We start from the raw sequence: 26,572 nt of genomic DNA on the forward strand, positions 1-26,572 counted from the left end.
CCCCTCAGCAATGTATTTCAGTCAGTCTGCCTGTTCTGCTCCCCACCCTGCCTCTAGTGACTCCTCTCACCCCTCAAAAAACCTCTGGCCTTGGCCTCCCTGGTAGTGCAGGCAGTTGAGCTCAGCACTGTGAAACTGTCCACAGCATCTGCAGCACTGGTTCAATCCCTGCCAGCCTCGGAGCGACCCACATGGCGGGCGGACCTCTCCTGTCTTGCCTGCTGCTCCCCTCAGAAGTGTATTTCATCAGTCTGCCTGTTCTGTTCCCCACTCTGTCTCTGGTAAATCCTCTCATCCTCCTGTGCATCTGGCCTGTACCCTGGCTCTTGTATAAAAATAAAATAAATCTTAAGGGCCTCCCTGGTGGCGCAAGGGGTTAAGAACCACACTATGAAGCAATGCGAAGCCTCTGCAGCACAAGTTCAATCCCCGGCCGCCCAGGGAGAAACCCACATGGCAAGGCAGACCTCTCCTGTCTCGCCCGCTGCTCCCCTCAGCAGTGTATTTCGGTCAATCTGCCTGTTCTGTTCCCCACTCTGTCTATGATGGATCCTCTCTCCCATCCCCCCCACCCCCCATCTCTGGCCTTTACCCCAGCTCTTGTATGCATAAATAAATAAATCCTTAAAAAAAAAATCTTAAAAAAAAAAAAACCTCTGGCCTGTACCCCAGCCCTTGTACAAAAAAGATTTATTTATTTATTTATACAAGCACTGGGTACAGTCAGAAGCGTGAGAGGGTGAGAGAATTCACCAGAGTCAGAGCAGGGAACAGAACAGGCAGGGACCGACAAAATACACTGCTGAGGGGAGCAGCGGGTGCGCCAGGAGAGGTCTGAGCAGCCGGGGTTTGAACCGGCGCTGCAGAGGCTGCGGGCAGCTTCGCAGCCCAGCGCTCAAGCGCTGCACCAGCGGGGAGGCCCTAAATAAATCTTTTTTTTAAAAAGAGATCAATACAGATGATAGGGAAGCAGCAAGCAGACCAGCCCCAAAAGTTATAGGAAGTGAGAAGAAATCCTCTTATACAAGGTTATGGAAGCATACCATTTTAAGTATGAAATAACCAGTGATAGACAATGATGTGGATAGAATGTTAAGTCCTATGAAGGTGTAGAAGAATAATTTCACTTGTAAAAGAATCATATTTTGAGTGAATAGGAGATACATAAGATGTGAGTAGAGAAAACATTTCCTTCATAGAGACTTCAGTGCTTTTATATAGTTAATAACATATATTGGAAGTATAATAATGATTATTGATGGGAAGTTTGGAAGAATAATAACGATTATTGATGGGAGAGAGAAGCACAGAAAACATAGACTGGCACTTGAAATTAAAAACAAGGCATGGCCCACAGTGGGGCATATCGAGAACAAGCTCTGAAAGGTACTACTAAGGAAAACAACCGTGAATTCAAAAGCAATTGATGCATTTTCATACAGAATAAGTAAGAAATGGTGCAAGATATACGGTTAGGTTTTAGGAGCACAGTGTAAGCTTTGAAAATGGATAAAAGAATTCTGATCATCTACTGAATGGGGAACAAATTCTGAAGAAACTAATCTATGAAAACAAACTGAAAACTGAAAATTGTTCTAGTAAAACTTGACATGATATTGATAATGTAAAATAATCTGCCACCACAGTGGAAGTCTAGTTTGAAATATCTTTAACTCTGCATCAAATGATTCCCTCACCCCCTCCCTGCCATTCCAACAGACATGTTACAAAAAAGGCAAAGATAGATGATGATTAGCAAAGACAAATTGGTCCTAGCATTCTTGGGCCAGGAATAATCATCTAATTCATTTGACTTATCAAAAATAATTAAGCCTCACTTAATGATTAAGGTAGTACACATATTTCAGCAGAAATATAGGACCTGAAAATTGACCTTTCAACATTTTTTGGAAAATGGATATAAAATTAGAGAGGAGTAGATAAGTTGGGAATGATAAAAATACAATCTGCTAATCTAAATAGAGTACTGGTGTTACTGTGCTAAAATAAATTTCTTCTTATTTTTCATGATTCTACAGACGGAATCACCATGCACATATTGAATGGCTCCATCTTCATGCCTTCTGTACTAACGCTCATTGGAATTCCTGGCCTGGAGTCAGTGCAGTGCTGGATTGGGATTCCATTCTGTGCCATGTACCTCATTGCTGTGCTCGGGAATTCCCTAATTTTAGCTATAATCAGATATGAAAACAGCCTTCATAAACCCATGTACATCTTTTTAGCCATGTTGGGGGTGACTGACATTGCACTTAGCACCTGTATTCTTCCCAAAATGTTAGGTATCTTTTGGTTTCATTTGCCAGAAATTTCTTTTGATGGCTGCCTTCTGCAAACGTGGCTTATTCACTCATTCCAGGCAATTGAATCAGGTGTCCTACTGGCAATGGCTTTAGATCGTTACGTCGCCATCTGTGACCCCTTGAGACATGCCACTGTGTTCTCCCAAAAACTCCTGACTCATATTGGCATTGGGGTGACACTCAGGGGTGCTATTCTTGTAGCTCCATGCTTAGTGCTTATCAAATGTCGTCTTAAGCTCTACCGATCTACAGTCATCTCGCACTCTTACTGTGAACATATGGCCATTGTGAAGCTATCTATTGAAGATATCCGGATCAACAAGATATATGGTCTATTTGTTGCCTTCGCCATCTTGGGGTTTGACATAATCTTTATCACCTTGTCCTATGTTCAAATCTTTATCGCCGTGTTTCGATTGCCCCAGAAGGAGGCACGATTCAAGGCTTTTAACACATGCATTGCCCACATTTGTGTCTTCCTGCAGTTCTACCTGCTTGCCTTTTTCTCCTTCTTCACACACAGGTTTGGTTCTCACATACCACCATATGTTCACATCCTCTTATCAAACCTTTACCTGTTAGTGCCACCTTTTCTCAATCCTATAGTCTATGGCGTGAAGACCAAACAAATTCGCGACCATATCCTTAAAATGTTTTTCTCCAAAAAAAAAAATTTGACTATCATAGGCAGATAGATTTGGTTGGTTTAGAGCAGCAACCTGAATGTGTCAAGGTTATATTTTCCACAAATATCTACATCTGAAAAAATTTAAACTTGTTTATTTTTAATGTATAACAAATTATCAAACACTTAAGAATCTTGGTTTGTTATTCACATCAGAGCAAAACTCTAATGCTGAGACTTCAGATTGTTTCAGTTACAATCTGTTTGGTCTTTTCAAACATACAATTGTTTGGTCTTTTTGGTCTTTTCAAACATACAGTTTCCACTCTGGTTACACTTAGGTCTACATAGAAAACAAAACTGCAGGAATAACACTTGATTCCAGCTAACTTCCAAACAGCATGTCACATATCAATATTCTCAACCTGTTACTTCAACCATCGCTATAATTTTGACTGTCTATAATTTTGACTAGCTATGATTTTCTCATAATGCTTATAAGTCTGTATTCTGACAAATTTGAAATTACTTATCTAATTTTATCTACTTTCTCTGAAATACTAAAGACTGTAAAAATAATGTAAACTTAGTAATACAAACATTAGCACCAGAAAAAGTATATAATGCAATCCAGAGTCTATAAATCCTGAGGAATTTACACAGGAGATAACACATAATGATTGGTAGAAAAACTAGGTATATTCACAGAAGCGCCTTTTTTATTTTCAACTGACACACTGTTCTGGAGTTAGACAACAACCTCCCAGAGTCACAAATTTTTGTAATTTAACCCAAATTTGGAAATTTATGTTTAAGATTGACATACAGATAGATTTCATTGCATTTTAAAATTATCTACTGAAACTTTCTTGAGTACCCAGACTGTGTCTTATTTGTACTTGTATCAACAATATATAGGGCTGTGTCTGAGAATTTTTAGAACATTGAATGACATTGAAATAGGAACAATTTAAACATTTTCATCCTATTGGTTAATGGTATTCAATGGTAACAAGGAGACTTTTAGGTAATATGTATATCTCAAGTGAAACCTCCATACTCTTGAGTTTATTCCAGTATAATTCAAGCAAACAAAAATGGCAATTTGAGTAAATTATTATGTAATACTGAAATAAAGTATGTGCAAACATATGGCTGGAGTATGAGAAACTGACTCCTAATCCAGGGACCTCAGATCTCTCTTTACTCTTTGCTGTTTCCCTGCACACAGACCTTCAACTTTTCCCAGGTAGCTGAATCAAGTTTAGGAACATCAGGTTTAAAGTTTCTTCAATCACACAGGTGGAGATCATCTCGAGAGACTCAGGTCAAGGTCTTTGGACAGGGTTATGTAAAGCATGCTGGGTGAAACAACAGAATACCCTCATGGCCTTTTATTTATTTAATCATTTGTTTTCACTGGGCCACATTTCAGATACCAATAAAATTTGTCATTTCAAAGTATACAAGTCACCATTTTATAGTACATTGTAAAGGTTGTGCGACTAATACTGCTATCAAATTCCAGAATATTTTCATCATCCTAAATAGAAACCCATGCCCATGAATAGTAACTCCCCATTACCTTCATCCCTCTACTCCAGTCTTGGCCATCACCAATGCACTTTCTGTCTCTATGGACTTACCTTCTGGAAGTTTTATATAAATAAAATATGCAGTATGAGATATTTTCTGTCTGCTTTATTATATTTTCAAGTTTCATCCATGGACCACATATCAGTATTGCATTCCCTTAATTGACTATAGTCCACTGTACAGACATACCACATTTTGTTTATCTGTTTATCAGTTGTTGGGAATTTGTCTTTTTCTCCTTCCAGGTTATTATTACCAATGATTAAAAAAAGCATTAAAGGTCAAGAGGATGTCAAATTATACATCCTAAAGTACAAACACAAGTACAGTCAGTGAATATAGACTCTAGAAAATACTCAAAATCATAAAAGTTAAAGAGTATGAACATATATTTGATAGAATTGTAATTCTAGGCTTGCTACAATTCAAGAACTGTCATGATAAATTGGAGAATCTGCTTTGGAAGACTGAGAGGATAAAGACACTTAGCAGCTTGTTACTGAAGAAGTTGCTACTGATATTAGTTACTGAAAAGTGCAGATGTTTTACTTCGAAGGAAAGAGGATCATGAATAACTTGAAGTTTTGTGCTATTATAGCTGAAGACACATAGTTTTCAAAGGGGGCAGTGATTGCAGGGAATGTGTTAGTTAAATATAAAGAGGTCTGTCTGAAAGTCAGAGTTTACAGTGCTTAAGGGATCAATATATATATAGAGAGAGAGCTGTCAGGAAGCTATAGAAAGAATTATGTTTTGGGGAAGTAATTTAGTGGCATAATCTCTAAAACATTACACATATAGCATTTACTAATAGAAATCAGATTGTTGGGGAGTCTGTAAAAAATTTGACAATATTTGGAGGTGATGATTTGTGGAAAGATGTTCTGGAATACTTAGGATAACACTTAAAAACTTTATATATCAGCTAAATTGAAACATAGGCAGATTTCCCATAGGCAACCTTTCTACTCTAAATTGAAATAAAATATGTATAAATACATATTTTATTGCAATTTGTTTTGGGGTCTTCTCTCTCTTCTGCTGCCCCCTAAGGCATTTTCCCTTGAATATTCGGATGTATTTAGCAGTTGTTCTCATTGGAATATCTTGGATTTTTTTTAAAGGGATCCATCTGATTTCAGCTTTCACAGAGGATAAAAAAATTGGAACTGTCTACATCTCTTCAGCAATAAGTAGCCCTAATTTTTATCTAAGAGTTATCTCTGACAACAGTGCTTCCATATGGAAATCTAGGCTTTCAACGTCATCATTCACTGAACCACTTCAGCCTCTCCTTCCCTGCTCTCCTGGTAAAACACTCAAGGTCTCTCTTTCACACCAGGCACACTTCAACACTCTTAACTGTGCTAACTAAAAGTTTCAAATTGTAGAAAAGTGATTGTGTGAGGTGCTGACCGTGCTTATCCAATGAGAAGTTTATGCAATGAGACTTGTTTCCTACATCATACTTCCACAGCAATATGCAAAGTTCTGCAGCAGTCATTGTCTGTCTGGATGACATTTGGGTTCTGCAGCAAAATCCTAGCTGAAAATTTCTTGATGAGTTCAGGATGAGGAAAGATATTGATTGGTAGAGTCATAAGCCTACAAAGAGGCCACCAATGGCTATTTTGTTAAAGGAGTATTGGAATGCTCTGTAGACATACCCAGCCCTGTTGGGCTAAAGTGAATGGAGGACAAGAAGAGGGAGAAAGTGCAGAGGGACAGAAAAGAGGGGTTAAAAGTCTAGCGAGTTTTATTGTTTCTCTGCATATATGATCTTCCAATTTTTTTTCTGTTTTCTATGAACAGTCTAGAAGAAATAAGCGAAGATGGGGAGGGCAAAGGAGAACCCCAGTATCATATCACAGGGTGACCCCATCACAGGGGTGATATCCAGACACTCAGCTTCTGTACTGTGGCTGTCGCTGAGTGTGTGGGGGGAGGTGATTTTGCTAAAGTGTTTACTGGGGAACCTTTCCACAGGTCTTCATATTGGCATTTTCTCCTTCATTCAAAAAGTGATGAATAAGCTGATGAAGTTTACTCTCCTGTTTCTGTGATTCAGTAATTGGTCTCCCATCCAAGTACTAACCAGGCCCGACCCTGCTTAGCTTCCGAGATCAGACGAGATCGGGCGCGTTCAGGGTGGTATGGCCGTAAACTGATTCAGTAATTGGTGACTGACTAAAAATAAGCTATATTTGGTACAGACAGTCACAGCTTGGCAGCTTGGCACTCTTTCTAAGACGCTTCTGAACTGCCTTGTTTACCACAAATGGCTCTATCTACCTGTCCTCTGTTCTGACCTTCATTGGGATCCCTGGCCTGGAGTCAGTGCAGTGCTGATTGGGATTCCATTCTGCGTCATGTACCTCATTGCTTTGCTGGGAAATTCTCTACTTTTGACTATCATTAAATCTGAACCTAGCCTCCATGAGCCCATGTATATCTTCCTGGCCATGTTGGAGACCACAGACATTGTCCATAGCACCAGCATTGTCCCCAAGATGCTTGGGGTTTTTTGGTTCCACTTGCCAGAGGTCTATTTTGATGTTTGCCTTTTTCAGATGTGGCTCATCCACACATTTCAGGGTATTGAATCAGGAGTCCTACTGGCCATGACTCTGGACCATTACATAGCAATTTGCTACCCTCTGAGGCATGCGACCATATTCACTCGACAGCTAGTCACTTATATCGGGACTGGGGTGACACTGCGGCCTGCCATTCTGGTAATCCCATGCCTGCTGCTCATAAAGTGTCGTCTCAAACTCTTCCGAACCAAGCTGATATCCCACACTTACTGTGAACACATGGCAATTGTGAAGCTTGCCACTGAAGATGTTTACATCAGTAAGTTCTATGGTCTCCTTGGAGCATTTACTGTTGGTGGCCTTGACTTCATTTTGATTGCCCTCTCCTATACAAAGATCTTCATCACTGTCTTCCACCTGCCCCAGAAAGAGGCACGCCTGAAGGCTTTTAATACATGTATTCCCCACATATGTGTCTTCTTCCAGGTCTGTCTCCTTGCTTTTTTTTCCTTCTTTACTCACAGATTGGGATCTTTTATATCCCATCATATACACAAATTACTTTGTCCAATCTTTACCTTCTGGTTCTACCATTCCTCAACCCCTTTGTCTATGGCATGAAGACAAAACTCATCTGAGATAAAGTGGTAAAAATGTTCTGTTTCAAAGACCAGGCTTGACATTTGGGGGAAAAATTTCCTCCTATGAATTTAATGATTCATTTATTGGATGTCTGTGGTTTGGAAATGCAGTCAATGGTTTGAATCTCATCATGTTTGATGAATAAATTTATAAATATACAAATGAGTGTGCTAAAAAATTCAGTCATCATCACCATCATCATAATCATATTCATTTTCATTTGTGAAAATTTTCATTACTCCTCATGCTTAAGTAGAAATATTGTTCCACTTCTTTTCATGTAGTTATTAATAAAAATAGTTAAAATACAAACTTAAGCATTTTTCATGATCCAATCTGTGATAATTTTTGTTGACCTACGGTTTGTTAAGTATAGTGCTACTTATATCTGTATCAACATCCATATATTTATATGTATGTATATATTCAACTTTGGTAATGTGCAATCTTATCATTTATAACTTCACTCTTGTTTGTTTTCAGCTTATGATTGGAGTGTGTATATATATATATATATATATATATATATATATATACCAATGATGAAATAAACATTTTTGTGTGCCCGTATAGATGCTTTTATAGTTGCACAAATATGTTATATATTTGTATATTTATAGAAATGAAATTATATATACACATGGAGTCTATTATCATGTTTTGTCCTCTGGAAAAATACATTATGTTCCTTTTAGACTTGGTCACATTTCATCAACCAATTAATATATAATCTTCATGTGCATCTCTCTGTTAAAAGACATTTTAATATGTATTAAAGCTGATAATATATAATTATTACAAATAATGAATTACATGCAGTATTTTATTATAATAAAACATTAACTGAGAAGGGTTTAACATTTTCCTGATCATGTATAATGTGTCTGTAAGTTTTTCTGGATTTCAGCCTATGGCTGTGCTGTCCAGTATAATCAATCGTCCACAGATTCAGCCATTTTTCCATTTTCCCCAAAGTTTTATCACACATGGCATATATTACTTTAGAGAGCAACCTCTTACACAGATTGACAAACTTTCTGATCCTATTTCTGGATACATGGTATTTTTTATTCATTAACATAGAACTCACAAACAATATCACAACTCAGCCTTAAAGAAGTTTATATAACAATGCATTTTCTCTATAAGGAAAATTACAGTCTTGCATTTAGAAACATTAGAAAACTCCAGCACTATACTTGGGGCTATTGAATAAAAGGGAATTCCTCAATAAAAAAAATCACAAAAAACTAAAAATAACATTAAATAGACCACAAAAAGTACTCATTTACAGTATAAGAGCTGAACAAGAAGTCAGAGTTTCAAACTTGTCCAGTCTTGACTAGGAACAGGTGCATTGGGAAATTCAAAAATTTTGGTGACCTGCACAGATCTACCAATGATGGTAGAATTGTTTTAGGTATTGATTCAAATAAATTTTGATTCAAATAAATTATTTTGGTTTCAAATAAATTTAACAAGTTAGTGAATCCACAAATTAGAATATGTAAATAAGGAGGATTCTCTATATAAACATTTGTAATATAAATACAAATAAACTTCTATACATGTACCTATACATATACATATAATGAATTTACATTCTAAGTTATCAATTTACTTAATTAAAATAAAGTATAAACATGTAAATACAGAATTTTGAGGTAGACAATACATGAATCAATTTTATTCAAAGCTCTTTTTTTTCACTATTGTGCTGTGCTCTTATCAATCTAATGTGTTTTCTGTTGATTTTTAGAGTAAAAAACTAAGAGGAAAATGTATGAAATTTGATACAAGAATGAATATTGGCCAAAAAAATTCTTAGAAATATTAGAAACTTCAACTTAAACAAAATTTTAAGTTCCCCAAACCCAGCTTAACATTGTATAAAATGGGAACAATTCTATTGGCCTTGATTAACTCTGATAGATATTGCTCCTTCAAAATATGACTCACAAATTACATAAAAACATTTTGTTCAATGTAAACCCTACTATATATACACAATATATTGTGACTGAGATGTAGAAAAGGATTACATGTTCTAAAAATTATCAAAACCACAATTCTATCTATGTTTTAGCTTGTGATGTTTTAGTTAAAAAAAAATCTCTGTGCCCAAGAATTCTCTCTTGAAAAGCAAAAGGACTGGGCAAATTAAATTAAAATTCCATGTATGCTTATACCAAAAGTTAAAGTAGATTGACAAGTCCAGGAGGATTCTGTACTCTTTTTGTCTGCTGCAATATACAAATGTATGTATTTCAAAAAGCAGAGTAGGATAGGAGAGATGTGATAGCCAGTTCAGTTATGTTTCAGCAAATTTTTTATATATCTAATCTACCAATACAATGTATGTTATTAGATGACACAGAAAAGGACTTGGGCACTTTTACTCAATTGTAGGTAAAAACATATGAATAACCTCAACAGAGTCAACTTGTGATAAATTATAACATGTAAAGTCTGTTTGTGTCATATACAGTAAACACATCCATCTAATAGATGAAAAAATAAAATTGTGCTCCAAACATATTTCAAAAAACACAAATTTTACTACAAATTTAACAATAGCTAAGCAAGTACTCACTGACACACCCCAGAGCTTAATTCACCATAGTTAACATTGCATTTAATTTCAAAACAAGAAAATAAGATCAGTAACCCTCTCCCTGGCTTTGGAATACTAAATTTAAAAAATGATCTTAAATATGTCTTTGACCTATAAAATATATGTGAATTTATTATTACTGCTATGATCAATCATAGTCTTTCATCTTGCGACTGTAACCTTCCCTTACTGAAAACACATTTAGTTTTGTTTGGTGAACCATCTCAGGATCCTGCTACGGATTTGTTGGGTCTTGACACTGTAGATGATAGGGTTCATCAAAGGTGGGAAAAGGATATAGATGTTGCCCATGAGGACATGGACCACAGGTGAGAGATGCTTCCCAAAGCGGTGCACCATGGTCAGGCCAATGATCGGGACATAGAAAACCAAGACTGCAGAGATGTGGGAGACACAGGTCTGCAAGGACTTGATTCGCTCCTCCCGAGATGCAATGGTCAAAACTGAGTGCAAGATCAAGATGTAGGAGATGAGAATGAGCACTGAATCCAGTAATAATTCACAGATCACCAGGGCTAAGGCATAGAAGCTGTTGAAGCGGATGTCGGAGCAGGCCAGCCGGAGCAGATCCTGGTGCAGGCAGAAAGAGTGGGAGAGGATGTGGGGGCGGCAGTAATGGAAGAACTTCAGGCGGATGATGGGAGCAAGAATCAACAGAAAACTCCTCCCTAGAATAACCGCACCAATGCTGATGATTCTGGTATTGGTGAGGATGGAAGTATATCTCAGAGGATTGCAGATGGCAGTAAAGCGATCAAAGGCCATGGCGAGAAGTACTCCAGACTCCATGGCCGAGAGACCATGAATAAAGAAGGTTTGAGCAATGCAAGCATCCAGACCAATCTCCTGGCTCAGCCCCCACAGGGTGCCCAGCACCGTGTGTACTGTGGACAGCCCCATGCACAGGTCCGTGAGGGCCAGCATGGCCAGAAAGTAGAACATGGGCTGATGCAGGCTCGGCTCCATGCGGATCACATGCAGCACCAGACAGTTGCCAGAGAGTATCATAGCATAGACACAAGAGAAGGGGATGGAGAGCCAGGGGTATTCCTTTTCAAATCCAGGGAAACCCATAAGGAGAAAGGTGGAATTACTGATTTTGGAATGAAGTTGAGCAGGCATCAGTCTATACAGACAGAAACCTCTCAAGGTAAAATGTTCGTAACAGCTGATTTTCAAATGTACTCTCCACTGCTTAAATAGCCTAAAGTGAAAGCTTTAACAAGAATGACTGGATTAATAGCTCAATAGAAGTAACAGCAGTGCTTTGTTTTTTTTCAGAAGTTGAATTCATTCTTAAAAAAGAAGATAAATTGCTTTATGCCTACATATAAAACCTTCTTGCATTAGATTGTTGGTCCCATAAGAGAAATCAGTGTCCATATTCCTACCATTACCATCACTTTCTTACTTAATGTTGCATATCACAGATAGTAGAGAAACATGATTTCTGGCATATAAATACACAATAGTGAAGTTTAAGCATATAAAGTAGAAAAGAAAAACACATTTGGGTTCTGAAGCTTGGTGAAATTACTTGTAACACACTCCTCTGGCATATAAGATTACCTCTGCTTATTACATAAAAAATCCTATATAGAAGGTGCCACAAGGGGTTAAGACGCAATCTATGAAGCTGTCTGCAGCCACTGCAGCATGAGTTTGATCCCCTGACAGGGAACTACCCACATGGGCAGCAGATCTCTCCTGACTCGCCTTCTGCTCCCCTCAGCAGTATTTCAGTCAGCCTGCCTGTTCTGCTCCCCACTCAGTCTCTGGTGAATCCTCTTACTCCCCCAAACCTCTGGCCTGTACCCCTGTTCTTGTATGCACAAATAAATAAATCTTTAAAAAAATCCTGTATAGAAGTCTCACATATCAGTCACAGTCATTCTGACACTCAGTGCATCAGTATCTTCAAAAATGACTCTCACTCACATCAGAGCTGTCCTTGGCAGTCTTGAAAATAGATTTTGTTCTTCTTTTATCACAGCCGTACTGAGAGTCCAGGAGAGGCAAAATTTATACAGGTGGAAGAGCTACAGGAATCACTGGAGATTGAGGGATGCTGGATTCTGGGAGATGCTGAGAGTGTGTGATGCAACACTGAGGCCCCTTTGGGAGAATGAGGGAAAACTTAGAGGCAGTATCTTTATAGCTAACTCTCCACTCCATCAAATTTTGTATATGCTACAAGAACAAGTTTAGAGTAGTAATTCCTTTATCCATGCAGAATTGAAATGAGCATTGGACACATAGTTCCCTTCCTTCCCAATACAAGGGCAGGTGTATCTTATAAATACAGGTCTGATATTTGTATTACTCAAATCTTCTCAAATCAAATGTTCTTAAATTTGCTTGGCCAGAGTCTTTGATTACCTTTGCAAACCAGAACTTGTGTTCCCAAAAGAAATAAAAACAAGGTATTGGAGATACAGCCTACATAAAACATGATAACAATAAAGATTATTGTCATCATTAACATAAACTCTTATTTATATCCCTTCATTTTGGCTACAAGTTATCCTTGCACTTTTTGAGCCCAAAGCTTAAGTATTCAAAAGAGTGGTAAATGTAAACCATGGTTTACAAAATCCAGAAATATAGTTTTGCATAAGCTTTATAAACCTTATAAACATGTTGAAAATAGAACCTCTATTTTTATAACAATAATATTATTGAACATTTCAGCATTTATGGTGTGCTAAGAGTCAGCATTAATACCCAGGATAAATTTATATTATCTAATTTTAATTTTTAGAATTGTTTGAAATCATGCCTTTTATTTTAATAGGCAATAGAGCATAGAGATAAAATGTGTTTGAAAAGCCAGACTTTGTGGGTTAGAAATGGTTCTCCAACACCTTTGAATACTTGGGCAAGATTTTTACCTCATATTGGCACCATGACTACACCAGACTTTCCTGGATATTTGGTGGCATCCCAGGAGGCCACAGTGTGGAGTGACAAGATCACCCCTTGTGTGTCATCCTGTGAGAAAAGCAAGTTCTCCAGGAGGAGAGTCTGCACCTCCTCCTGTCAAACATCCCCTTAACCACAGTTACCAGGATGACATTTTGATGCTTCAGAAGATCCCAAAGTAGAGAAAGAATCACTAACAAAATTTCCAAATGATGTTAATCCTGTCAACAAAGAAAAAAGTGGACCAGAGGTGCAAAACTTACTGGATATGGAGGTTGGGAACGAAAAGGATGCTGTATTGGTTTTTAAGCCACATATACTTTCACCCCATTACATAATTCATGACAGTTTTCAAATATGTAGTTAAAATCTGATGGTATGAAAACATTAATGGCTTTGGGCCTCCCCTGGTGGCGCAGCGGTTGAGCGCTGGGTTGTGAAGCTGCCCGCAGCCTCTGCGGCGCCGGTTCATTCCCCGGCCACTGGTGAGGGTCCCACCAAAAACAAAAAACAAACAAACAAAAAAAACCAAAAAAAAAAACCATTAATGGCTTTGTCAAATGTTATTAAAAAAATCTGAAGACTTCCACAAGATGATATAGTGGCCAAGGAAATGCAGGCCTTAGGTCACCTGCGAGAGAAACTAAAATCCCAGCTGCTGCCAGTGGGAGCCTCCCCTGAGCTCCTCCTGAAATCAGAAGGTTCCCAGCCAGTGCTCGAGATGGCTCGCCCGCTCTGGCTCTGTGAGTGAGGGGGTCACGCTGACGCAAGGACTCCCCATTACCCTACTCAGAATTTTCTTAACACAGTGCTGTTGTCTGAGACTCGTCCTACCCAATTCTTTGCTTCCCTCTCCACTTCACATGTGTCAGATTTTCCCTTCTTCTTCCCTTTATGATTCACTAATTTCAAGTCCTCTTTTCCTACATTTAACCCCACCTTAACAACAGCTTCTCAGAGAACCCGGACTCACATGAATAATTTTAAAAGAGCAACTTATAGGCAGGTTTTCATAAAATGGCACTCAAAGTTTGTGGCTTTTTTTTCTAATCATAATTTAAACACTGATTTTACATTGCTTGAGGATTTGGGGGAAATTATAGATTGAGTTTTTATATTTATGATGCATCATGGAACAAGGTATGTATGTGTTTTTGTGGAAATGAATTTTGCCCAGCATTTTTTTTTTTTTACTTTATGTCTGTTGCTGTGACCTACTACGATTCAAAATATAATATTAACTTCCAGGTTTTACCTAGTGCAGCACTATTTACCTGCCGAGGGGACCAGCGGGCAAGTCCCCTGGGGAACCTGCTGGTCCCCTCAGCAAGTAAAACCTGAAAACAACCCAAATGCCCAAAAATAGATGACTGGATCAAGAAGATGTGGCATATACACACGATGGAATATTATTCAGCAATCAAAAAAGATAAACTCATGCCATTCACAGCAATGTGGAAGAAACTAGAAGGAATTATGCTCAGTGAAATAAGCCAGAAGGAAAAAGAAAACTATCGGATGGTTTCACTTATAGCAGGAATATAGGGGAACCCAATAAGACATCAGTGTAAAAAAATAATAACAGTATAAAACACAACAAAGCAAAAACAGACCATTATAAATCAGAGACATCCTGCAGGGGAGGAGGAGGGAGAGGGATCAGAGGGAGGGAGGGAGGAGCACAGGGGACTGAGGTGATGGTGCACAGGTGCATTGGCGAAGGAAACTCTATGGGGACTAGACCTGAGGGGGTGGGGGGAAGCAAATATTGTCTCAAAATTAACAATGATGTAAAAAATAAAAAAAATATTACCTATTATTAAACTTCTAAGAACAAGCCTTAAAGTATATTCTGTTAGTAAGCAACAAATATTCATTGCATTAATAGAATCTTTTATAGTGAGCAAACTTTATAATAAAAATTATTAATGATATAACAGCAATTTTAGTGATAGTTTCAACATAGAGCAGTAATTTTTAAAAGTACAAGATTAGAACAGCCATAAGCTTTCAGTTTATTAATACTGACTGATCAATTAGGAAGGAAAATAAAATGAAGAATGCCTGGTGAATGAAATAAAAATACATATTCTCTAATAGAAAACTGGAGTTTAGAAACCACCAGTTTACAAGACAACAGTGGGCAAAATGGTCTTCAACACAGCAATATATCCAAACTCTTTACTAAAGTGGGAAGTAGAAGTTAAAAAGTCACTGAAATACAACTTAACCCCCATATTAGATGAGGTAAAATAGAAAATTCAAAATGGCAGAAATTTGGGCTTCCCTGGTGGTGCAGGGGATTAAGACGCAAACTATGAAGCTGTCTGCAGCCTCTGCAGCGCAAGTTCAGCAGACCCCTCCTGACTCGCCCACTGCTCCCTCAGCAGTGTAGTTCAGTAGATCTAACTGTTCTGTTCCCCGCTCTGTCTCTGGTGAATCCTCTCACCCGCCGCAACTCTGGCCTATACCCCAGCTCTTCTATGCATAAATAAATAAATCTTTAAAAAAAATTAAAAATGGCAGGAATTTGAAAATTAAAGTAACATAATTGCTCTTTGCAAGGGTAGAGGGACAACAGACATGTTCAGCCACAGTGGAGAGCAGTTCAGACTTTTTAACTCTGAGGGACTGAATAGACAAGAGCCTGAAAAAGGATGTGAGTAAATATTCACAGGAAGAAAAAAATGAATTGATTGGATATGTGAACATTGTATCTTAGTAAGACCTGACAAGATCTCACAGGAGAAAAAAGATAGAGAACAGAGATGAGTGGACAACCTATACTATCTTTACACTTTCATATACCTTAATATTTTTTCTGAAGCATAAGTAATAATTCAGTGATAGTCACTATAGAATTAAGGTGAGCAATGTCCTTATCTTTTCTGATAGTTTGCCCACATTAAATTGGTTTACTCACCACACAGATTTCTTTAGTGAAAGACATATTTGACTGTTATCTTACTTGACTTAATATCATGAGGCAGTCCCTAAAGACTGTGTTCTCTAAGAGAGTACTATCTACATACAAACTCAGCGGTGTTTACAGAGTTAATGTAACTGTTCCAGAGGGACATTTGTTGCTGCTTCATGCTAATCCTGGTCCAGAACTCTTTTCCCTTTGATGTTATGTCCCCTGAGTGTACCAATAGCCTTCCAAAAGAGGGGTCTCCTGAGCAATGAAATAGCTCATTACAAAGCAGCCAAAACTACCAATTTAAACTTGGAGTCCTCACTGCCTAAATGACAACCACTGACATATATTTAAACTATTACCACATGTGCATATTGTCCTAGATGCCACAATGGAAAGTTATCATTTAAACATTTTAAAAAATAGTTATACTTTTATCATCCTTTGGAATATGTAATAGAATGTGGGATAGAATTTGAGATCAAGTATGTAAAATTAGAATGGAAAAGAAGATTAGAAAACATATAAATGATGTTATATATTAATGTGACATGAAAGGTATTTGAGTACTATAAATTAGTAGCAGAGAAGAGAAACCAAAAAAATCATTATTTTGCTGTATGGGTAAAAGATATACTAGGCCACTATTGTACTGTTTTTGGAAATACCTTGGGTTTATGCTGCAGGGCAATCCCTGGTTATGCGTGAGTCACATAGCCAGAAACAATTTAGAAAGTACATATTCCAAGACAGCAGTTGAAACAAGTGAAGAACAGTCAATGACAATTAATGGACTATCTCTGGTGGGTCAGAAACCTGAAGACAAGATAAAAATCTGTGATACTAAGAATATAAAAGATCTACAGAAACGTCTTAACTTTCCTCAGAACCTGTTAAGATTTACTGAGATTCAGTAACTTCCTTTGTGTGTTCACTTTTGATGGAGGCTGACATGAAAATATAGTCACAAAAAACATACGGTAAGACTCTAATAGACACTGGGATCTTAACGGCTGCTTGATTGAGGTACTGGAGATTAAAAAAAAAAAAAAACCACAGGAGGTAAGATTAATTCTGAGATTTTTAAAAAATCTAATGTCTGGGTGATTATTGTTACCAGCAAATAAAATCCATTAAATGGAAGAGAATGGGAGAATTTATTGTATTCCATTTGTGGTAATGTCTTGTGTTGCTAAAATACCTTATTATAAATATAAAATGCACTTTAAGAAGACTCTAGAAAGTAATACCATGATATTCTAGTGATGTCCTCTAGTCTCTACACTTGATCTTAGCCAAAAGGCCGAGAAGCGATTCCTCTAGTCTCTAAAGGCAGATTCTAGACATGGGGCAAAGCTGACTAACTGAGATATTGTCAAAATAAAAGAGCCCAAGCTGTCATATGGGATGTTACCTTTATGGTTCAGAAACAGATGAAATGACAGTGTCAAGAGAAATCTAGAATGGTCTGGGCAGATATTCCAACTGCCCTGGCTGACTCTCTGCTGAAAATATTGTAAAGAATGACCTTATTGCAACAAATGGATTCCTCTAAAATTTCTTTCAAACTAGCCTGAGAGAAAATATTCTGGGCTGATGGTGTAACTGTATAGCAGACCAGGACTTAGGTACACCCCTGTAATTTTCTCTGTGCTTACATTATTATGGCCCTGACAGAAACTTCCTCTTGTAAAAGGGTAAGTCACTTTGCTTCTTTTCCCCTGTTCTAGATTGCACGTATTACCATCTTAGAAGTAAATATTAAAAATAGATAGGATACCCACTTATAAATAAATTTATTGAAAACTAAATGATTTCTAAATATTTTCATGTATTTGCCAAGAGCAATTATGCTTATTAATAAAAATAAATGATGTTTTCTATCTTATATATATATAATTTATTTCAAAGTGAATTAACTTCTACTATGCTTGATTCTGCCAGAAGTAGATATGAGAACAGAAATAGGCATATCCAAATCTCCAAGTAGAAAATCCTCATTTGAGTATATAGAAGAACAAAAGTTGAATAAATAGTTTAAAGCTTTTCATATCGCAGATATCATCTTAAGTCCTTCCCTCGATCTGGAGTTACGGTCTTATTCCTTATGTAGTGATTTCTACCAATGTAAGTTTCTACAGTGTGGATTAAATTTAGGCTCTGATTTTTTTCTCAAATATTACATGATTCATTTGACATTATCAACTTCTTACATAGACCCAGAATAACATTTGATTAATAGTGGAATGCATATATCCCCTCCAAAATATGTACATTATTGAGGTAACCACACAGGAAGAGTTTACTGTTAGGAATAATATCAATATGTCTTGAGCATTCACATTATGAATTTTACATAGTGAATTTCAGGACCAATACCTAGGGGCAATTATAAATTTAAAAAGCACGTTAAGGGCCTCCCCTGGTGGTGCAGGCGGTTGAGCGCCGTGCTGTGAAGCTGTCCACAGCCTCTGCAGCACCAGTTCGATCCCTGCCAGCCTGCGAGGGTCCCACATGGTGCGGCAGACCTCTCCTGCCACCTGCTGCTCCCCTCAGCAGTGTACTTGGTCAGTCTACCTGTTCTGCTCCCTGCTCTGGCTCTGGTGAATTCTCTCACCCTCCCGCGCATCTGGCCTCTACCCTGGTTCTTGTAAAAAATAAATAAAAATAAATCTTTAAAAAAAAATGCTAAAAAGACCAGCGGTGCATATCCCAGAACTACAATATGAGGTAGAAAATGGTTGATGGTAACAAGGATAGAAGTCAGTTAACAAAACTAATGGATCTGGTCAGAGCAAGAGTCATAAGAAACCACTCTTGTTATTGAGTCCAGAAGAAATGAATTGTATGTGCTTGGCTTGTCACTGTCATTAGTCAGATGGGTGCCAAATAGAATTTATTTCTAGGATCATGGTATTGCAGAAAATAGACTCAACCTATTTTATAACTGATATGCTTATTTGCAGCATCTTTAAATCATTTGCAAGAAGGAAGAAATAAAATTTTCCATTTTTCCCCTGTTGTACAATTATGTTAAACTGTCCATCTACTGAGCTTCTTAAGAAGTTAAAATAGAAATAAATTTGCAGTTTATAAGATATTACTGCCCTTAATTTTCTAAGCATCATTCTTATATCTCATGGTTAGGAGATCTTGTGCTAAATTCCTGATTATTTAGTTATGCTCACTATGGATAAGAACAATAATAAAATAATGGTTGCATTTAGATACCTGATAACTGTTTTGCATGTGTGTGTGTTTATGTATGTATTTCCATAGTTGATCACAATATCCTTGAAAAAATGACTTTTTTCTAAAATTGTATATCATAGAATCTAGTGCTGATTTTGACACAATCATGAGATTATTATATTCCCAATGACTCTTTAACAGGAAATAAACATTAAGAGTAGAATTGAATACAATTTCAAAAACTCAGAGGAAAAAAACTTGAAAGAAATTATCTGAAACTTTTCATTTGTAGGTGGAGATGCTGGAACAAGAATGGAGAAGTGGTTTACCTGATGGTTTAGGGAGGTTTGGCCTTTCATGTAAGCAATTAAATAGAGTGTGGGAATTCCCAGCATGCAAGGCCAAAAAATAATCACTCTGTCATCTTGATTTCTGAGTATGGGAGACTGACTGGCTACCTTGTACCTGCGCATGCAAACTCTCAAGTTTTAACATGGCAGACAATGCTACACATCACTACATCTCATCTTTCTTCCTGGTTGGTATTCCTGGTTTGCAAGATCTTCACTGCTGGATCGGTATCCCTGTCTGCCTCATGTTTGTCCTGACCCTGCTGGGGAACAGTGTCATCATCATTACAATCAAACTAGAGCCAAGCCTTCACCAGCCCATGTATTTCTTCCTTTGCATGCTGGCAATGAACGACATGGCTCTTGTCTCCTCCACTGCCCCCAAGATGCTTGGAATCTTCTGGTTCGATGCTCACAGATTTGACTTTGATGCCTGCTTAACACAAATGTATTTTATCCACACATTTTGCATAACTGAGTCAGCACTCCTGGTAGCCATGGCTTTTGACCGCTATGCAGCCATTTGCATCCCGCTGCGGTATACAACCATCCTGACAACACCAATGGTCATTAAAATGGGTCTGGCTGGTGTGACCCGAGCTGTATTTATGGTTTTGCCTTGTCCTCTTCTCATTAAGAAGTTACCATATTACACGAAATATGTCATCAATCATACCTACTGTGAGCACATGGCTGTAGTGAAGTTGGCCAATGCCAACACTCTCATTAACAGAGCATATGGCATCTCTGTGGCCCTTTCAGTCATGGCACTGGACCTAACGCTCATAGCCACATCATATATAAAAATCCTCCAGGCAGTCTTCAGACTCTCTTCCCAGAATGCCCGCTCTAAAGCACTGGGCACCTGTGCTGCCCATGTGTGCACTCTACTTGTCTCCTATACACCTGCACTGTTTAGTTTCCTAACTCACCGCTTTGGCAAGAAGGTACCTCCAAGTGTTCATATAATTTTTGCAAGTTTGTATCTTCTAGTGCCCCCCATGTTCAACCCACTGGTGTATGGTGTAAAGACCAAGCAGATTCGTGACAGAGTGGTTGGTCTCTTCTTCCCAAACAAGAAAATTTCTGAAAACTAAAATATTGAAGTACAAGCCCATGTTGGTAGAATCTCTTTCATGACATCATGGTGATTAACTGTAGTTGTCACCTCTTCCCAGCATGCTATTTCTCTGATCCAGCTATGACTCTAGCAGGGATGTTTGATGTTGTCATTCTTTTCTTTATTTTCATTTTTTTATATTTTCTTTTTATTTTATTATAAAGGAATGCCACTCTATGGAAAGATTTCAATAAATATAACTATAATTTTTTATTAAAATTATTTATTATACATATATTGCTGTTCTATAATATCGATAAATGTGAAATAATAAGCTAATTATTGTAACAATTCAAAATGTCTGAATACATTGGCTCTGCAATTAATAATTTATTTTCAAATTTTAACTGTTAGATGTTCAGATTAAAATTCTTTAGTAAAGTCATTATTTCAAGTTTTATTTTGCTTATTGTAAAAGTAGTAATAATGGCTTAGCTGTCACATAATGATCATAAAAGTTTTATTATTCTTCTCATTGCACTGATTAGGAAATTGAGACACAGAGAGCTTATATGAGTTGCACTGGCCGAAGTGGGAATGTTAAATTTGAGCACAGGAACTCACTCTTTCAGAATGCATACTCCTTACTATTCCTTGTAATAATAAGAAATAATAAAAAAAAATATTATTTCTTTTTTATTATAAATTTTATTTTTATATTCCCCTTACAATTGCGACCTCCCCTCATATTATTTCTTCATCAGAATGAAGATAAGGTATCTTAGGCTCATGATACTGGGGAATCACTGCTGAAAGTCCATCTCAGAAGACAAAGTCCTAGGTACTATAACCACATACAAACACATTCTTACACAAATACAGAGCCAGATTGACATTACATGAATTATATTTATTTTTACTATATCAACAAATATTGAAACTCTTGTGGTATATTCAAGTTTTATATAGAAATCCCAAACTAAAGATTTTGTTCCTTTTTTTTCACTCTTTGGTATTTGTAATTTCCTTCCCCATGGTGAGAAGTAGGTGGCTGCCATTAATCTCAGTTTTCAGGACCATTCCTCTCAGATTTAACATTCAGAAAATATTTTATAAGATTGGTACAAAATTGAAACTATATCATGATGAAATTTTATTATATATTACATTAATAAAATTTTATTCTATATACAGAGTCATGTCATATTAGACTTTGGAAATATGAAGATAAATTAGACAAAGTCTCTTTCTAGATTTTATTTATCACTGTAGATATACATAGTAGGGAATCCTAAGTCCGTAATTGTTAACATAAATAGAATTTGTTGCTATATTTTGCCACCTAGACTGTCCTTCAAAATCACCTTTTTCATGACTATCACAAAGTCAATGAAACAGTAAAAGACAGTTCAACTTATTGAGCATTTATTGTCATATATATGACAAAAAAGTTAATGATGTTAAGTAATAAATATTAAATCATTAAACAACCATTGTAATTCCCAAAACTATTCTTGCATTTTAATATCATGTGGTTTAAACTATATGACTATTATAGATTTTAAAGAATAGCATTGAATTTAAGAGGAGACCTCAGTTAGGGCATTCTGGTGAAGATATCAAGAATAGTCCAAGCACTGTCTTGGAGAATGAAGGTATTTTTACCTTTATAAGTAAAGAATGCATGACAAAGAGTGGGAGCTAAAATAACTAACAGATGTGAATACAATTCTTGAAGAGAATAATAAGAACCAAAAAAAAAAAATATGCAATTGGAAAACTCACATATGGCACTGTAGAGATGAGTGGTCATATTTGGAATCACAGGACAGTGTAATGTTAATACTTGAAAACCCCACACTAGTTTCTATGCACAGATGACCATGATTCCATGAGTAAAAATCTGGTCCCAAACTAAACATATTAATATAATAAAATGATTTTTTTTGTTCCTCTAAATTCTGACACAATAATTCATCAGCTACACAGAATGTGAACACGTCAGGCTCTTATAAAAATTTTTGATGCAAAAATACACAAACCAGGAGGTAGCATATGGGATAAGGAACAGGGGCCAAGTCCAGGAGTTTAAATAATCTCAGTAATACCAATTGCTACTAGCTGGTTGTAGCCACCCATGGAGTAGACGTTATTAGCTTATGCCTGTATTTACACTCAAATTTTCTATTGAGGGGTCTACCAGAAACATTGTCCTCTAATTCACAAAATCATTTCTAACAAGGCACATTTTAAGGTAAAATCCTGATCTGTTAATATACATGGCTATGTGTGAATTGAAGTTGATAAATATTTTGGAGATTATTTCCAGGAAAAAGAAAAAAAATAAAAATAACATAAAACATAAAATAAATAAGTAAAAAATCAATCAAACAAACAAAAATCAGTCTTTTTGCAGAATTTATTGCTTTCCCTTTGAGCAATAGATAAAAAAAACTTGTTATCAAGAATTATTTTGTTATATAAGACGTTAGCACAAAACCAACTAATACATTTACTGCTTATCATTCCACATTTACTACATTGTCCTCAAACCAAATTTTGCTATTAGAGTTTGAGTCTATGTTAGGATCACTATTATATACTTCTCTTTAGTAGGTTGTATGAAATATTTTGAAGGAATAGAAGAAGTTGTCAATACATTTTGGTAGATAAACTAAAGATAGGAATTTTTATTCCATGCTTAATTTATAATCATTCAGTAAATAAATTTAGGATGATGTAGTGATAGGATGATAAATGATAGTAGGTAAATGACAGACTTAGTTTCATATATATTAGATTCCTATAAGTTAGAATGAATTTTCCATGAAGTAGCAAAAATTGTCACTTGATATTTTTAAACAGAGGTTGAAATGGAAATATTTAATATTGCTTATCAAAAAATTATATCACCAGTTGGCCTTCATTACTGAAGTCCTTAACATACAGGTTTTATTTATTTTACCACTCATATACCAATAATTAATAATTGCACATAGCCTTAAAGGTTAAAATTAATTTTAAAGATTAAAATTAAGGTCTTATCTTTCATAATATTCTTCTTACTCCTGAAGATCATAGTCACTTATTCAGCACATTTTCTTACAGTTATATGGATTCTCAAGTTTTTAAATACTTTTCTGTTTTTTTTTGCAAATTCATTCTTTTGTATTATTACTCATGTTATTTATCTTGATCATCAAACCTCAATTACATACCTCTTTCTCAAGGAAATCAATGCTCAAATCCTTTGTACTTGATTAGAGTCCCTGATTAGGCAGTCATTGTACTTCTCATTTACTAATTCAATATTATATGAATTTAGACATATGTATATAGATGTATACTTCATACCATATGCTATTCTGTAAGCTAGGTATTGTTCTCCATTTGCTGCACTATTTCTCTACCTCGGCTGTGTCAATCAGTATGTCTGAAACAACAGCCATATTTTTAATGGATGTTAATACATATTCCGTAGACAACTCAGTTCAGTGTTGTTCACAGATCTATCTTCGTGTGTAAACAACATTCTTCCTTCTTCGCCATCTCTTTAGATGATAAGCTATGAATTGGATTTCAAATACCGGAACTCAGAGCATCAACTTTGAAACCGTTTTCTGCTTACCAAACAAAAACAATCAGTTATTAGGTGTGTCTGTCTATCCTAAATAACATTCATATTTCTTACTATAATTTCATTTTCTAAGAAACATTACCATCATTTCATTACTTTAGAGGTAATCATTACTCTAAGAGAGCTATTCACATTTCAATTGTGAAATATGCAATAGCTCCCAATAGAAATTATGTTCCTGTAATCTTAATGAATAAATCTTAATGATATCATTTTAATAGAAATGTATATATATAGTGAGCAACATATATGCAATAAGATCACATCTTAACAGCATCAATATAAGCTGAGAACAAGAAAATATTTACAACAGGAGGATAATAAATCCTTTATGTAAAATGCACATAATTTGGTTACATTGTCACTAATGTGGAAAAGAACAGAGTAGGGATAAGGCTCAGAGTGATAGTTTCATATGTTACTCATCTTCAGAATGAGTAACTTCAGATGTTTCTTAAGGAAGGAAGAACTCCACCTACACTGTATGGTGTAATTGCATATAAGGCCCATTGTTTAAATATTCTAAGTAATAGGCGTATTTCCAAAATTGTGGCTACAGATGTGGCTTATAAGTATTGATTCAAAATATTGATTAATATTAACTGGATCCTAAACATTTCACATGGCAACTATGTTGCAAGAACACGTCATCAAAATGCAAAGATGCATATTGCCCTGTCCATAATAAGTAGCATTGTGTTACAGCAAACTTTCAGATTATTCTGGAATGTGGATTATAAAAAAGTAGTTCCATTATATCTCTTTTATGAGCTTACTATTTAAGTAATTTAATATTCAAGTCCTCCTAAAAGAACAAAAAGTTGTAGGAGATGTTATTCAAGCTGTGAAATTGTGTACACATGAAAATTAGCATCATTACTTTGAGTTCCTTCTTACTGCTCAAATCCATGGGTTTCCTTACATCTTCAGGGAAAACCACTTTTTCATCCTACTTCGGATCTGCTGTGTTTTTACACTGTAGATGATGGGATTCATCAGAGGTGGGAAAAGGATGTAGACATTACCCATAAGGACATGAACCAAAGGTGACAGGTGCTTTCCAAAGCGGTGTACCATGGTGAGTCCAATGATGGGGATATAAAAAACTAACACAGCACAGATGTGGGAAACACAGGTCTGCAAAGACTTGAGTCTCTCTTCTCGAGAGGCAATGGCCAGCACTGTGCGCAAGATGAAAACATAGGAGATGAGAATAAGGACAGCATCCAACAACAAGGTGCAAATCACCAGCGCCAGGGCATAGAAGCTGTTGAAGCGAATGTCGGAGCAGGCCAGCCGGAGCAGGTCCTGGTGCAGGCAGAAAGAGTGGGAGAGGGTGTGGGGGCGGCAGTAATGGAAGAACCTCAGGCGGATGATGACAGGAAGAATGGATAAGCCACTTCTCATCAAAATGGTCCCCATGATATGAATGACTCTACTATTAGTCAGAATGGAGGTATATCTCAGAGGATTGCAGATCGCAATAAAGCGATCAAAAGCCATGGCAAGAAGGACTCCAGATTCTGTACAGGAGAGCCCATGGACAAAATAGGTCTGTGAAATGCAAGCGTCCAGACTGATTTCCTCGCTGAGTGCCCAAAGGATCCCCAACACTGTGTGCACTGTGGACAGCCCCATACACAGGTCCGTGAGGGCCAACAAGGCCAGAAAATAGAACATGGGCTGGTGTAGACTCACTTCAGTGCGTATCACATGGAGCACCATACAGTTTCCCAGGAAAACCATAGCATATATGGAGGAGAAAGGAATTGAAAACCAGGGGTAATACTGTTCCAGTCCAGGGAACCCCGTGAGACTGAAGATAGAGGAGTTGATGGAACCAGAAGAAGCAGACATGACTATTTGAAGGTGATTTTCAAGACAAATGGATCGGGGAAGCTGAAGAAGCAGACATGGATCTTTGAAGCTAATTGTCAAAAAGGACAAATATTTACTCACAGTTTTATTTAAGCTGTCTGCGGTCTTTGAGACCAGACTTCTGGTCAGCTACTCAGAGCACAGCACAGGAAAAGCCAATGTTAGAATGCCGAGGTGGCTCCACTGCACAGAGGATATGAAGGCGCACCTCCTTGGTGTGAGGTCTCAGATGTCATCGAAGCATACCAAGGGCCTGA

At 36.8% G+C, this 26,572-nt stretch overlaps 4 protein-coding genes across 4 annotated transcripts; 2 read left to right on the forward strand and 2 right to left on the reverse strand.

The window, feature by feature from the left end:
• Positions 1 to 2,050: 2,050 nt before the first annotated feature.
• Positions 2,051 to 7,762, forward strand: LOC311179320 (olfactory receptor 51F2-like; the record flags this gene model as incomplete). The annotated part of the gene is given in 5 exon segments (XM_084246525.1): positions 2,051 to 3,011; positions 6,815 to 6,889; positions 6,892 to 7,616; positions 7,619 to 7,717; positions 7,721 to 7,762. Coding segments are annotated over 5 exon segments (1,902 nt in total).
• Positions 7,763 to 10,539: 2,777 nt separating this feature from the next.
• On the reverse strand, positions 10,540 to 11,565 carry LOC311182467 (olfactory receptor 51V1-like; the record flags this gene model as incomplete). Its single annotated transcript, XM_084251279.1, has 1 exon — positions 10,540 to 11,565. Exon 1 carries the CDS (start codon positions 11,479 to 11,481, stop codon positions 10,540 to 10,542), a length of 942 nt encoding a protein of 313 aa, XP_084107405.1. The 5' UTR covers positions 11,482 to 11,565.
• An 8,318-nt stretch (positions 11,566 to 19,883) lies between these two features.
• On the forward strand, positions 19,884 to 20,837 carry LOC311182274 (olfactory receptor 52P1-like; the record flags this gene model as incomplete). The annotated part of the gene is made up of 1 exon (XM_084250948.1): positions 19,884 to 20,837. The coding sequence occupies one exon, from the start codon at positions 19,884 to 19,886 to the stop codon at positions 20,835 to 20,837; it is 954 nt and encodes a 317-aa protein (XP_084107074.1).
• Positions 20,838 to 25,355: 4,518 nt separating this feature from the next.
• On the reverse strand, positions 25,356 to 26,294 carry LOC311182508 (olfactory receptor 51V1-like; the record flags this gene model as incomplete). Its single annotated transcript, XM_084251339.1, has 1 exon — positions 25,356 to 26,294. The coding sequence occupies one exon, from the start codon at positions 26,292 to 26,294 to the stop codon at positions 25,356 to 25,358; it is 939 nt and encodes a 312-aa protein (XP_084107465.1).
• Between the last annotated feature and the right edge of the window lie 278 nt (positions 26,295 to 26,572).

The sequence above is a fragment of the Talpa europaea genome, assembly GCF_964194135.1.
Source record: "Talpa europaea genome assembly, chromosome: 1".
NCBI classification, from domain to species: domain Eukaryota; kingdom Metazoa; phylum Chordata; class Mammalia; order Eulipotyphla; family Talpidae; genus Talpa; species Talpa europaea.